At 29.9% G+C, this 14,476-nt stretch overlaps 4 protein-coding genes across 4 annotated transcripts; all 4 read left to right on the forward strand.

Annotated features, from left to right (window-relative positions):
* The first annotated feature begins 1,307 nt into the window (after positions 1-1,307).
* On the forward strand, positions 1,308-1,985 carry LOC130946059 (glutathione S-transferase T3-like). The gene has a single exon (XM_057874739.1). It carries the CDS (start codon positions 1,308-1,310, stop codon positions 1,983-1,985), a length of 678 nt encoding a protein of 225 aa, XP_057730722.1.
* A 12-nt stretch (positions 1,986-1,997) lies between these two features.
* On the forward strand, positions 1,998-3,103 carry LOC130946060 (uncharacterized). The gene is made up of 2 exons (XM_057874741.1): positions 1,998-2,824; positions 2,947-3,103. The coding sequence occupies exons 1-2, from the start codon at positions 1,998-2,000 to the stop codon at positions 3,101-3,103; spliced, it is 984 nt and encodes a 327-aa protein (XP_057730724.1).
* Positions 3,104-4,806: 1,703 nt separating this feature from the next.
* Positions 4,807-8,660, forward strand: LOC130946061 (probable choline kinase 2). Its single transcript, XM_057874742.1, has 8 exons — positions 4,807-5,175; positions 5,903-6,024; positions 6,121-6,316; positions 6,407-6,524; positions 7,097-7,144; positions 7,219-7,319; positions 7,742-7,868; positions 8,563-8,660. Exons 1-8 carry the CDS (start codon positions 4,807-4,809, stop codon positions 8,658-8,660), a joined length of 1,179 nt encoding a protein of 392 aa, XP_057730725.1.
* Positions 8,661-10,184: 1,524 nt separating this feature from the next.
* On the forward strand, positions 10,185-13,525 carry LOC130943464 (protein MAINTENANCE OF PSII UNDER HIGH LIGHT 1). The gene is made up of 3 exons (XM_057871350.1): positions 10,185-10,551; positions 12,318-12,452; positions 12,974-13,525. The coding sequence occupies exons 1-3, from the start codon at positions 10,369-10,371 to the stop codon at positions 13,346-13,348; spliced, it is 693 nt and encodes a 230-aa protein (XP_057727333.1). The 5' UTR covers positions 10,185-10,368; the 3' UTR covers positions 13,349-13,525.
* The last annotated feature ends 951 nt before the right edge of the window (positions 13,526-14,476 follow it).

Raw genomic sequence — 14,476 nt, forward strand, 5'->3', positions numbered from 1 at the left:
CTCTTAGTCTCTGTCTCTCAGTATCAGTTTTTTCGTCTCTGTCTTTTCACCAAACCCTACCTAAAAGACGAATTTAATTAAAAAAAATTTCAAGGACCAATTTAGAAAACTGAATAATTTTTCAAAAACTAATTTGAGTATTTACTCAACCTTTTTGTCTTCATTAGCAGTTGTTAGAGCAAGTCCAATGCATGAGTCCCAATTCTACTTTTTCTGACACAAAGAAATCCTAGCCATTGGAGCAAAAGAAGAGAAGGTTTTCACACGGATTTCTAGAGGAACCAAGCCCTCTGAATGGGGACTTTGAGAAGCCAATAATAACTTGGCAAATGACAAGTTATTATTTAAATAAATAATTATATAAAATTTTAATTAATTATATTAAATAATTATATTATAATAAATAATTATATTAAATAATTATATTATAATAAATAATTATATTAAATAATTAAATAATAATTAATTTAGTAATAATTATAATAATTATTTATATTAAATAATTATATTTTTATTTAATTAATAATTAAAATAATTAATTAGATTAAATAATTAAATTATATTTAATTAATAATTTATATTATTATATTTAATTAGTCGTTGCAAAGCTAGTCGTTGCAAAATTAGCCGTTGGAAACTAGCCGTTACTATGTTACCGTTATTATTAATAAATTAATATTTTGTTACTCTATATATACCACTTAGATACACTTCTATTCTCACACTTTCTACTACTCTTCTTCTTCTTCCAAATTTACGAAATCAAAATTCTGCTAATATTATTTTTTGTTCAGAAAAATGGATCCAAACCAAAACTCAACTCTTTCTTCAATTACTTACAAAACTTTTCTCAAATTCCAAATACCCAACAATCTCAAACTTCAAACTCTCAAGTCCCAAATCAAAACTTCACACTACCAAATACATTTAAAAATCCAAATCTACAAAATCTGTCTAATTTCAATTTTCAAACTCCTTATAATAATCAATTTCCTATATTCTAGCCGCAAAATCAAAATTCACAAACACCACATTTTATATTTTCATCCATATTTAACCCCTCTATTGGAAATGTTACTCCAACTTCTTTGCCGTTTCCAACTCAATTCAGTGCATCAAGACATAACTCATCTGATGTTGGTGGCTCTTCTAACCCATCCTCTTAAACTCCTATACAATATAGTCTAAATTCGCAATATTCAGATTTTGCCAACCCTCATGGATTAGATGCTATCGACCTCAATGATGATGATATTGAAGATCAGAGGCAAGATAGTATTCAACACTGACATTGGAAAGAGGATGAGATGCTGATTAGTGCATGGTTAAATGTTTCAACTGACTCTGTAGTTGGTACCGATCAAAAGAGGGAAACATTTTGGAGTAGAATTCATAGCTACTGTGTAGAATTTTGCTCCGACATTTCAAGTGGGGTAGTTGCATGTAAGAAACGATGGTATAAGATCAACAAGGCTGTTGCACAATTTGCTGGTTGCTACGATCAAGCTAGTCGAAACATAAGGAGTGGTTCGAAAGCTGATGATATAAAGGAGTTGGCTTATAAACTTTATTCCACAAATTATGGTAAAAAATTCACTTTTGAGAGGCATTGGAACATGCTTCGGTTTGAGCAAAAATGGAGAAGCCAACTACCTACACAGAGTGGCGGCTCAAAGAGAACCAAGGTTAGTGCAACTAGAGCATACTTATTCTCATCAAACCCAGAAACACCGTTAACTGACGAGACCGGTGTGGACTCTCCTGTTCGCCCACAAGGATCAAAGAAGAGCAAGCAAAAAGGTAAGGGAAAAGCACAAATGTCTGAAAATTTTAGCGAAAGGAAATCATCGGTTGTTAAAAAATTATCCCTCATGGAAGATATTAAGAATGTTAGAGAAAAGGAACTAATGGATAGGAAAAAAGAAAGAGAAGAGGAGAAGGAACATAGAGCAAAGATTATGGCTATCAAAGAGAAGGAGTTATAAATTCAAGCGGCAATGAAAGAACAAGAGTTACAAGCTCAAGCGGCAATGAAAGAACAAGAATTGCAAATTCAGATGTATATTAAAGAAATGGAGATAAAAGCAAAACAAAGGAAAATGGAAAGGATGGCCAAGGAAAGGGAAAGGGAGATGGATGAATACTTGCGAGAACCCAATCCAAATGATGTACAATGCTTGCTACAAATGGCGGAGGGTCGTGGCTTCCCTGGCATGTTGGGTAGCATTGACTACATGCATTGGCAATGGAAAAATTGTCCGAAGGCGTGGAAAGGTATGTACATGAGTGGTTATCGTGGGGTTGCAACCATAGTACTTGAGGTTGTAGCATCTTCAGACCTTTGGATATGGCATGCGTTCTTTGGAGTTTCTGGTTCAAATAACGATATCAACGTGTTAGATCGTTCTCCAGTGTTCGATGATATTCTAAATGACCGTGCTTCGGAGGTAAATTATACTATTAATGGTAATAATTATACTATGGGATACTATTTAGCATATGGTATTTATCATGAATGGGCCACATTTGTCAAATCAATTTCAAAGCCACAAGGAGAAAAACGCAAGTTATTTGCACAATACCAAGAAGGGCAAAGAAAAGATGTGGAGCGAGCATTCGGAGTGTTGCAAGCACGCTTTGCAATTATACGTGGTCCAACTCGTTTTTGGGAAAAGAAGAAGCTTGCCAACATAATGAGAGCTTGTATTATATTGCATAATATGATTGTTGAGGATGAAAGAGACACTTATGCAGAAAATTTTGCTCAAGGCCTAGAGTATGATGATGTCAAAAATGGCTTATCACAGGAAATAGATCCTCTCCAGTTTTTTCAACACTTGACAAAATACAGTACAATCTCTCACCTTTGATTTTAATAGTGGGATCAGAAATAAATAAGAGAGAGAGAATGGTGAATGATTAGATTAAACACTGCACACCATCCAGTTTTTTATTCACCGGAAAGGATCTACTCCCCTTATCACAACCTCAGCTGAGAGAAGAAGATTTTGCACCATACCATCAATTTCTCCAAAGAAATGCCCAACTTCGAAATAGGCAGCAGCAAAGACAATTGAAAGAGGACTTGATTGAACACATATGACAATTTCACAATACTTGTCGTCAACTATAGAGCTTAATTATGTTTTTTTGTATTAAGTAATTTTACAAATTAGTGTAACCCCGAATTATATATTGTGTATTATTGTTATATATGAATTTATTTAATATTAATATCTTTTAATAGTGAATTATTTTTAAATTTAAATATTAAAAAAATTAATTACATTAATTTTAAGTATTTTAATTAATTAATTAAGCGGGACCACAATAGGGACTAAAGTTAGTTCCTCCTAATGGAGAACAGAGATGCTTTGAGTTCCTATTTACTGTTTATGACACAAAAACTGATGTAGAATTACTTTTTATGACAAATGGACCATAAACAGAAATTGGGATAAGTTCCCTACTAAAGATGGTCTTAGCCTTTCTGACAACAAAACCAGACATCGATCAGTTACTAGGCTAGAAGTGTAGGATTTGACCGGTTTAACAAGGCTCAAACAAACATTTTATAACATAATAACGCAACAACAAACAAATAACACTTTAACGAATTCTAACATTACAATTGAAGTTTCAAATACATGTTACAGAAAAAATAGTAAACTAAGAATGAGCAAATTACGAAATCAACCATCCCAAGAGGGGGAAGCAGCCAAGACGAACCAGAGGCCCACAACGCAGATAAGACTAGAAAGAAGTGGCACCGGCAGGATAAAGGAGCTGCCCAAACTGAGACAAAGGTGAAAGGAGCTGAGGGAGAACTAAGCCGAGAGTTATTTAAATATGTAAGTTATTACATAAGGAAAGTTGTGGGTTCAACTCTCACTTGCATTACTATATATCTAATTTTTATAAAATATGTATTATATATATAGAGTGCAGATACGGTAGGAAAGGGTACACCACCCTACCCTACCCGTAAGCATATCCGGACCGATTTTTATCCTACCCGCAACGAGTTGGGTAGCTTACCCTATCCGAACAGGTTCGATCAAATTGGATACCCGCGAGTAGTGTATGAATTGCCAGCCCTACCTATATATGTTATGTATTATGTATATTTTCTCTAATGCTTTTTTCACTTTTGGGCTATTTGACAAGCATGACAACAAGACATATTTTTTTTGTAGTGATAAACTATTGTAGATATTATGAGTTTGTGACTTTGTCAAGTTACAATAATAAGAAAAGCTCTACAAATTTTTTATGAATCAAATTAATAAAGTCAAATGAAAAAGAAAAAATTCCAATAATAGTTTAGTGAAATCTATTTATAGAAGTGATGTTCTTTATTTTTCATAAAACATCAATGGTCAAATTAATAATCTTTTTTAGCAGCATCTAATTTTAACATCAATCCCACAATTTTTGGCATTTTATTCTTGGTAGTTAAGATCACCATATATATACATACCCAGTACCTTTCAAAATTAACAAAATCTTTCTCATCACGTTTTCTCTCTTCATCAACAACGAGGTCATTGGTCGTTGGTCATCAACCATTGACCATTGACTATCATAACATTGCCCTAGCAAGTTATTCCTCCAGGTTAGTTTGTTTTGAATTCATTGAAATGTTGCAATAACTTCTCATATGTAGATGCTTGTTATTGAGGTTACTATATCAACATTAATAATATTTATGTATTTTTTCATGCTCAAATAGGGCTTGATATTGGAATCGTTCTATAAAGATTAATAGGAAATTATAAGAATTGTAAAAGTTTATAAAGATTAGCAATGGGAGCAACAAATGAAGATTTTTATGCGAAAAGCCCTATAAACAAGGTAGATTATCTTCCTAAAGAGGCAAAAGAAATATTGAAATCATTGGCTAGTAAATGGAAGAATGTACTTGATCCAAATGCAATGGAGGTTATCAATCTAAAAGGGGCAATGACAAATGAGGTTTTCAAAGTCAAATGGCAAACACCAACTGGGGAAACTTCACAAAGGGTTCTGGTTAGAATGTATGGCGAGGGCACCGAAATTTTCTTTAACCGAGATGATGAGATTCGAGCATTCGAATGCATATCCAAATCTGGATATGGCCCTCGTTTGCTTGGGAGGTTTGCAAATGGCCGAATTGAAGAATTCATCAATGCTCGGGTAAATTTTAATTGAAAATAATTCTTTAAAAAAAATTAATAGTCAAATTAGTCATTGAAATATTTTTTTAATTAAATTAATCCTTTAAATATTAGAATTAATCATATATGTCCTTCGGTTACTCTTCTCACAACTGACACCTAACATGTTTAATTACACGTTGATTAAATATGTTTACGAAAATCTATCAATTTAGTCACTAGGTCATATTAGGAATATGATTTTTGTAATTGAAGAAAATGACTAAATTAATAAATTTTCATAACTATATTTAGCCAATATCTAATTAGACTTATCAAGTATTATATATGTTATCAATTAACGTTTTACAATATTAATTTTTGAAAAAAATTGTTAATAAAGTAACTAGAGAACAAATATGATTAATTCGCAATTTTTGAAGACCTAATTTAACTAAACAAATCTTTCAAAAATAAATTTAAAAAATGTCTTATCTTTCAGAAACTAATGAAACTATTAACCCAAAGAATATTGGTAAAGAAATAAAGTAAAAATTAATTACTATTGAATTTGTAACTTCTATTACATATGAATTTCAGTGACTAATCACTTACTATCTCATTTTATTAATTTTTTCACTTAAAAAAAGATTGATCTATCTTAATTACTGTATTAATTATATTTAATGTGTTGATTATGGACTATCTTATCTATGAAATTAATATGCTAAATATATATATAACAATATATGTGGTGGATTGAACAGACATTATTAGCATCAGATCTACGAGATCCATCTATTTCTGCTCTTATAGCTATCAAGATGAAAGAGTTCCATGATCTTAACATGCCAGGACCAAAGAAGGTTCACCTTTGGGATGTATTGCGGTATGTAATTAATTATACATAAAATACTAAAATAAAGGGGGAAAAAATCACATCATCAAACTTTCATTATTTTGATTTTTTTTTTCAATAATTTAGGAAGTGGCTTGTTGAAGCAAGGAAATTAGCTTCCCCTGAAGAAGTTAAAATGTTTCATTTGGATGCAATGGACAACGAAATCTCACTTTTGGAAGAGAGATTATCAACTACTCACCAAAAAATAGGGTTTTGCCACAATGATCTACAATATGGTAACATAATGATTGATGAAGAGACCAAATCATTGACTTTAATAGTAAGTTCATCTTTTATGAAAATTCATGGTACTAACAGCACATTATAAAAAGATAATTAAAAAATATTCTTATTTATTTATTTTGTCTAGGATTATGAATATGCAAGTTATAATCCTATAGCATATGATATAGCAAACCACTTCTGCGAGATGGCTGCGAACTATCATACAGAAACCCCTCATATTCTTGACTACAGTAAATATCCTGGTATGTTGTCTTATACGTAGTATTAGCATGGTTTCAACAAAAATAATACGGTTTTGTTAGGTAAACAGGATTTTTATACACAGCGTGAACATTAGGCTCTAGGATTGACCCAATCAAGTAAAAAAATATTCTATTTCTAAATTACTTTTTAAACCTTAACATTATGATAACTATTTGCACACCTAATGAATTGAACATCCAACTATTGTTAACTGTGCATGAGTAAATTGAATAAAAAAAAATAACCATCCAATTAAAAATAATAAAAATAATCATCTGCATATCTATTAAATTGAACATCTGACATATCCATTATTCATATTGTTTAGTATTCTCATTGTCTACCTATACTTTTCTAAAATAATATGTGTACATAAAAATTAGTCATTAAATTAGAATTATTTAATTTATTTTTAATATATTTTATATTTTAATATATATTTTATACAAATAATAAATTTAATGGCTGATTTTTTTATGTAGATATAATAAATAATAAAATTGTTTTTTCAAAAATATCTATTATGATTTACGAATAATAATTTTAACTATTTGACTATTTTTCTTAATAGATTTGGAAGAACGTAGATTATTCGTTGAAACATATTTGAGATCTTCAGGTAAACTTTAATTAAACAATAATATAATCAACTAGTCATATAATAACATATGATATTATTGGACTTGAACTCAGGTGAAGAACAAATTGATAGCAAAGTGGAGCAACTACTTGATGATATTGAGAACTTTACACTTGCAAATCATCTATTCTGGGGATTTTGGGGAATAATTTCGGTATCGCCACTTTTTCTTCTTAATTAATATTTTATGTTTTTCATGCACTTAATTGATGAAGGCTCCAAAAATGTTAAATACACTTTTCATTAAGAAAATTACGAGTTACCATGAAAAAAATTTGTGATCCTATCTTGAAATACATTTTTTATCTAAAATATAAATATGTAAAATTAACTTTTAATTAAATAACGTTAATTAATTTTTTTATATTGTAAAATTAATTTTTTAATCTTCATTTGTTTTTTTTTTTTTTGAGAAGTTTAGAATTTAGAGTTAAAATTTATATTTCAAAATTTAAAAAGATTAATTGATATGAACTAAAAAAAAAATTAACTCTCTAATTAAACACTTTTATGTTTTGTCTATTGACACACTAAAGAAACTTCAAGTATACTAAATTATTCTTTTGTCTTTGGCAGGAGCATGTAAATAATATTGACTTCGACTATAAAGAATATGCAAATCAACGGTTTCAAGACTATTGGTTGAGGAAACAATACCTTATGAGTTCTCCTGCATCATCCCATGATTCATCTGCTAAAGAAGGTAAGGTACTTCACTAAATTTTTACTTTCTAGGTGTGGTATGCAACTTGATTCATTTATCCTTCTAATACTAGAAGAATAAAGACAAGAAATAATGATTTCTAAACATTATTGTGTGTATTATATTTAATTTCTAAGGATGGAAATTAAAAGAAGTCACCTAATTATGATACTATAATTTTTTTTGGGGCGTTGAAAAATGTTTTAACTTTTTTATTATAAAATAATGGATAAATATACTTTTTTATTTTTGGAGTTTGACAAAAATTTTAAAAATATTTTTAAGTTTTATTTTGTTTTATAAATCTTTTATTTGCATCAAATATATTATCATCGGTTACATTTTTAAAAAATTTAAGACCAATTTAATAATTAATTTTTTAAAAAAAATTAACCGTGAGAAATATATTTGATACAAATTAAAAATTTTTAGAATAAAATTACAACAAAATAAAATTTAAGAATTTTTTTAAAAATTTTATCAAATTTCAAGGACAAAAAATATATTTTAACTTAAAAAAATTATCTTATATACCAAAAGTTTAATCTGATGAAAAGATATTCATGAATAATTATATCTAGGAATAATTTGGTGGATATTAGATGAATAAGCAATGTCGTTTTATATTACTCACATAGCTTGAATATTGAGATATTATGATGATTGGTTGCACATATTTTTTTTTTTTTTTCAGAGGAAGCATTAACGCCAACTATGAAAGCAACCCCGACAAAAAAATCAAATGGACTTGGAAAGTTGAAGAAAATGTTTAGTGTTAACAAGTCAAAATAACAGAGCCCTCATCATAAGTAATGATATACATTGTAGAAGGGACAAATTTTATGAGCCCTCATGTATTTTTGCATTAGTACTTTTCCTAAAAAGTGTTTGGATATTATTTTATGATATCTTGATTCTTTTCTGTAAGTCCGCTTATTTTTGTATTGGACCAAGTATTATTTTTGTCCTGATATTTTGGATGAATATTAATTTTGTATTTAAAAAATTTTATTTTTATTTATATTTTAAATATTTTAATGTTATTTTTCATCTTTATTTAATATCGCCTAAAATATTAATAAAAGATATTTATTTTTTCAAACCCTAAGGTTTTCTATCGTGCAGTAAAATAGAAACACAATAATGATATGAAGTAGATTGAGTGTTAATGGTTAATAAAATTGAGTGTTGATAGTTAACAACTTAAATATAAGCAAATAATTTTATTAATGGTCATATAATAATATTTGCTAAAGAGTGTAAATGTATTAAGGAAATTTTCTGTAAGAAACATAAACAAATTAGATAGAAAATTAAATTTGAAAAAGCATAAAATAATTCCAAAAATTAAGTCTGTGTGAACTTGATCATCTCAGAAGCAGATTTAATAGAGCGCATCCATTTTTTATGTGCAAAAAAGTTTAAAGCAGGCACGTAGTGTTTACCTTGAAATACATCTAACAAAATATGTATTTTGACACCAATGTTTAAAAATAAACATGTCCAACTAACAAACATTTACAGAATATCTTTTCTTTCACCTCTACAGATCAGACTACAAATATAATACAAAAGTGTTGAACCTAAATTTTCTTTTCTCAAATCCTAAGAAAATATTTGATGATCCTAATTTTTATTTTTATAAAAAAAATATTATTTTATTAAAATGAATCTCAATAAAAATTATATATTTTAAATGTTTTATTAATATAATTTTTATTTTAAAAAAATTGTTAAAAATGAATATAAATATTGTCTTTAACGTTTATATTTTATTTTAATTTTATTTTTAAGTTTTGGTTTCAATTTTTCTTCTGATGTTTCAAACTTTCAATATGTTTAATTACATTACCTTTTGAAACATCATACAATGTGGCAATTCTAAGATGATGTGTCACAGTATCATTACCACGACAACATTTAAGTAATATTGTTAATGATCAAGGGTATAATTGAAAAGTATTCAAAATATCAAAAATATTATTCATATATTAAAATTAATTATTAATATAATTTAATTTATTTTTAATATATATTTATATTTTACCATATAAAATATATCGGTAATTGATTTTAACAATTAATTTTATTATACATGTAATATAGTCGTTGAAATATTACGAAAAATTAGAACAAATTTAATATTAAAGATATTTTAAAATTTTTCCAAAAGGTATCCTTTAAATTTGTATTAAGTAATTTTAGTTAAAATCTAGATTTTTATTATTTTTCTAAAGATATATTTTGATTTTACCAATTATATCCTTGTCATTTTAACGAGTGTGATGCAAAGGATCTCTATAAGCAAAGCTCGACCACCAGACACTAATCCTGAATCCTGTGCTTTGTCCTGCTTCCACCTTGCTTCCTTCACTCCCACCCAACAATTCCCCCTTCTCTCATTCAAATCCCTACCAAACAAATTTCACTTCATTTTTTCAGAAACAAAATATTCTTATATAATAACTCTATTCAATTGCTTTGGCTTTTAACCACACCTATGGCTTCTGCATTGCAAGCAAATGTTGCTGCAAACACGTGCACGTTTTCTGCTGCCAGAAGCTTCTTCTCTTTGAAGAACCAAAGAGCTTGTCACAGGCGAAGTTCTTGCTTGTTCATAGTGAGAGCTTCTTCATCTGATGACTCTGATTGCAATGATGAAGAGTGTGCTCCTGATAAGGAAGTGAGTTCATTTTATTCCAACTTGCCACTTTCTTTCTTCCGATTCTTTCAAATATGTTCATATTAGATGAGGTTAAGATTAATTATACCGTAAGTACGAAATTTCCACTCCAATTTTCAGTTATTGATTATAGGTTCTGCAAATAATACTTCCGCCTATAGAATCATATGTGTAACAAGGTTGAGAGATCAGAACTGGAATTAGGATGAATTAGTGGAATTTGTGTGTGGATGTAGGTAATTGAAAACTGAGAAGGATTGATGGAACAGAATTATTTGAATCAGAGAGAAAACGATTATAGAGAATAGAAATCAGAGAATAGTGAGTGTTTGTTTGATTGTGAATGGAAAATATGATGATGAAACGAGTGTGAATGTGCAATTTAGAAGGTAAGGGAGTAATTACACTCTTCTGATGGTGAGTATGCAATTTAGAAGGTAAAGGAATAATTAATGACAAGTAGAATACAGAGATATAGAATTTCAGAGAGAGGAAAACTTCACCTCGGTTCACATAATGCTCTTGCTTTTTTCTTTAGCCCCTTTTTTGGGATCTACTAGGTGTTGATCATCGGGTATCTGTGAACCGATAGCCAGTGACTATCCCTAGCTCCATTGGAGTTAATCATTAAGTGGGTAAGGAGTTTGCCACGAAACATGTTGCATACACAACATCCAAGGATTGGACGTCATGGCCTTGCTATTTATGCTGTTATCTTTCTTAAGTTTTATACATGTTACACTCTTCTGATGGTGAAATGTAGACTCCATTCACAATTCACAACATCCGGTTTGTTAATTTACATGCTAGTTCAGATTCTTTATAGAGCAGCACTGAGAAAGTGATTGTAGAGAAAAAGTTGATGCTAAAATGAACAGAAGAGTAAGATAGAACGATAAAATAAAGAAAAACCTACATGATCTTGAGCATACAGTTTTGCAGCCACTATATTTGGTTTTGTTCTGGATCCATATTTGGTTTCCTTGCCATAAATTAAGGTGTAAAACATGAAACTAATGGACTAGGGAGGATGGTTTCAGATGAAGTTATGTGTTGTTCACATCATCCTTTGTCTTGTAGAAATTGCTAATTTTCACTAAGGACCTTGATACCATCATACTAGAAATGAAGTGAGTTTTAGGGACACCCCAGGGAGATGAGCAGAAAGTGGTTAAACCAACTGATGGTTAACCGTAATTTACTCTTCAAAATCATTCTATGAACAAATATTTCACTCACAAATGTGAAATTTCTGCGCTGAACAATGTGAATGAGAAGTTTTAAAGGTTTGCAAAATGCAATTCCTCGGAAGTTTTAATATGTTCAAGAGCATAATTTATCATGGCTATTTTTATAGTGGCCTATCTGTGAATTGTATACTCTGTTTGGCCTTTGAATGGACAATTTTTGTTCTAAGTGTGACAGGGCATCCATAGCGTTTATTAAAATCCGAAATTATGTTCTTGAAATTTTTGCTATGATAAACTTCACCTTGTTTGCAATGGGCTTCCAATCAAGCTCGTTCATGTTTACTGAAAGTGTGCTTGGTTGAGCTTCATCTAAAGTTTAATGTGGTTCTAAGCATTTTACCATTTTATCCTTTATTTGACATTCTGAATTTCTGATCATGCCTATCTCTTTACTTACTAGCACCAACCTTTTGGCTTTCTCACGTATATTGTAGTATCCAAGATTTAGTAACTAGCTGCATAAGATATTGCTAAACATGTAAATAAACTGCTATTCTTCGGTTAATCTTGACTCAGGTTGGAAAGGTCAGTATGGAATGGTTAGCAGGGGAGAAGACTAGAGTAGTGGGTACGTACCCTCCTCGGAAGCAAGGCTGGACTGGCTATGTTGAGAAGGACACTGCTGGGCAGACAAACATATATTCTGTTGAGGTTAGTGTTTCTCACACATATATATTAGTTTGCTTGGGATGTCGAATTACATAATTAACCCATTTTGTTTTTAAGTTTTAATGTATTTCGGTCTGGGGAGCGTGTAACATGTAGAAAAGCCAGCTAGAATATTAAGATATTATGATTGAGGTGACTGTAGCTATGCAGTTTGATATTAGATTCTGTTTCAAGGTTTGCTGGGATTTAATGTTTTATTTATTTATTTTTCTTAATTCCAATTTTGACATTCTAATCCTTAATTGAATCAATTAGAAATCCCATCCAATTTGTTTAGGGGCCAGTTTGGATGTTTACTATCTAATTTATTTGCTAGAATGATGTGGCATGTATGTCGGGCATTGGAAGAACATGCAGTACATAAGACTTAATTTCATAAAAAACACTCTTTGTATTCTGGAAAAAATTTACAAAATAAAAAATATGTATCAGAAAGTAATATGCATGATAACACCTTTCTTGGGGGTAAGATGTTTGTCTAATACTCAAATAATCTATTCCAGCCAGCAGTTTATGTGGCAGAAAGTGCAATAAGTTCAGGAAATGCAGGCTCTTCTTCTGACGGAGCCGAAAACACAGCAGCAATTGCTGCAGGCCTTGCCCTGATTTCAGTTGCTGCAGCATCATCCATATTGCTCCAAGTTGGTAAGAATAGTCCACCACAGGTGCAGACACTGCAATACTCTGGACCATCACTTAGTTACTACATCAACAAGTTCAAGCCACCGGAAAGTGTTCAAGCATCGGCACCCGCCAAGATTGAAGTATCATCACCATCAGAACCTGTCCAACCTGAAAGTTCGCCAGAAGTAGTTTCTGAAGTTCAGGTTGAACCTGAAGTTCTAAAAGAGTCCTCAAGTGAGAACACAGTGTCATAGGGTGATTGAACTTATATCATTCCTTTTGTTGCAAAGAAAAAAAATATATCAGAGCGCTGTATTTTCTGCCAATAATTTTTTTTAAAGTATTTGACATTGTGGCTTATTGACTCATTGTATACTTGACTATATGTTAATGATGTATTGAAATGAATTTAGCTAGTAATTGAGTGTGTACCAGCTGAAAGTATACTTATATCTAAGATTTGAATTTAAATTAAAAGAAAAATATTAGGAAAATAAGTGTAAATATGTGTAAATTGAAGTTAAATTTAAAAGGTGTTTTATTTTAAATAATTTGTAATACAAAAGATTTGGATGTTGGAGTTATACAAAGTGACATTTTTATTTGGTGGTTTGATTTTTGAATTTGTTTTAGTCGATGAACTTAGTCATCTTATGTGGCGCTCGTCCTCCTTTTTTTTGTTGGTTGTTAGAGTTGCTGACTTTCTTTTTTTGTCATAGGTTCTTGTGAAGACATGTTAATTGTTGAGTTTGATGCAGTGATAAGAAATTAATATATATAGTTTAAATAGTATGGAATTTAAATACTTATAATGTAAAATTTATTATGATTAATAATATTATTATGACATTTGTAATATGGATATTTATTACCTTTAGTGAGTTATTTATAAAAATTAATAAATTAATTGTTGCTGTTATAAATTTATTGTATTATTTATAACAGTAAGATATAATAAATATAGAAATATGAATTCAGTGTATTTGTAGGTTACAAATTTATTGGATTCATTTTTTTGGTTTTTTATTTATATATTTTATTTTTTTACTGATTTGGAAATAATAGTTGATTTGTCAAGAATTGAATGGTTGATTCTAAAGTTGTGCCAAATAAATAATATTGTTGACATGACATTAGTAAGAGAAAAAAAATATCTAAAAAATAATGTAATGTATGATTATGTATCTACTTTTATATGTTAAGAATAGATTTTATACGATTATATGAAGTGGTTTACGACGCACGTTTCTCCAAGTGGGAATGTTTGCCACGTGGCACGTGGGTGACAACAACAAACCACGTCCTAGCGTCTCAACTCAACTCATCTCAAAATTCATATGAAGACCTCGTGATCGCCGTGGGTAAAAAAGAAATATTAAACT

This window comes from Arachis stenosperma, chromosome 8 (assembly GCF_014773155.1).
Source record: "Arachis stenosperma cultivar V10309 chromosome 8, arast.V10309.gnm1.PFL2, whole genome shotgun sequence".
NCBI classification, from domain to species: Eukaryota; Viridiplantae; Streptophyta; class Magnoliopsida; order Fabales; family Fabaceae; genus Arachis; species Arachis stenosperma.

Bases quoted from the DNA above. Each gene is read 5' to 3' on its own strand.
- LOC130946061 (XM_057874742.1), top strand. From the start codon at position 4,807: ATGGGAGCAACAAATGAAGATTTTTATGCGAAAAGCCCTATAAACAAG. The intron at 5,176-5,902 runs GTAAATTTTAAT...TGGATTGAACAG, and splicing joins AAGAATTCATCAATGCTCGG to ACATTATTAGCATCAGATCT. The intron at 6,525-7,096 runs GTATGTTGTCTT...TTTTCTTAATAG, and splicing joins TGACTACAGTAAATATCCTG to ATTTGGAAGAACGTAGATTA.
- LOC130943464 (XM_057871350.1), top strand. From the start codon at position 10,369: ATGGCTTCTGCATTGCAAGCAAATGTTGCTGCAAACACGTGCACGTTT. The intron at 10,552-12,317 runs GTGAGTTCATTT...ATCTTGACTCAG, and splicing joins AGTGTGCTCCTGATAAGGAA to GTTGGAAAGGTCAGTATGGA. The intron at 12,453-12,973 runs GTTAGTGTTTCT...AATCTATTCCAG, and splicing joins CAAACATATATTCTGTTGAG to CCAGCAGTTTATGTGGCAGA.
- LOC130946060 (XM_057874741.1), top strand. From the start codon at position 1,998: ATGAAAGAACAAGAGTTACAAGCTCAAGCGGCAATGAAAGAACAAGAA. The intron at 2,825-2,946 runs GTTTTTTCAACA...CACACCATCCAG, and splicing joins CAGGAAATAGATCCTCTCCA to TTTTTTATTCACCGGAAAGG.
- LOC130946059 (XM_057874739.1), top strand. From the start codon at position 1,308: ATGCTGATTAGTGCATGGTTAAATGTTTCAACTGACTCTGTAGTTGGT.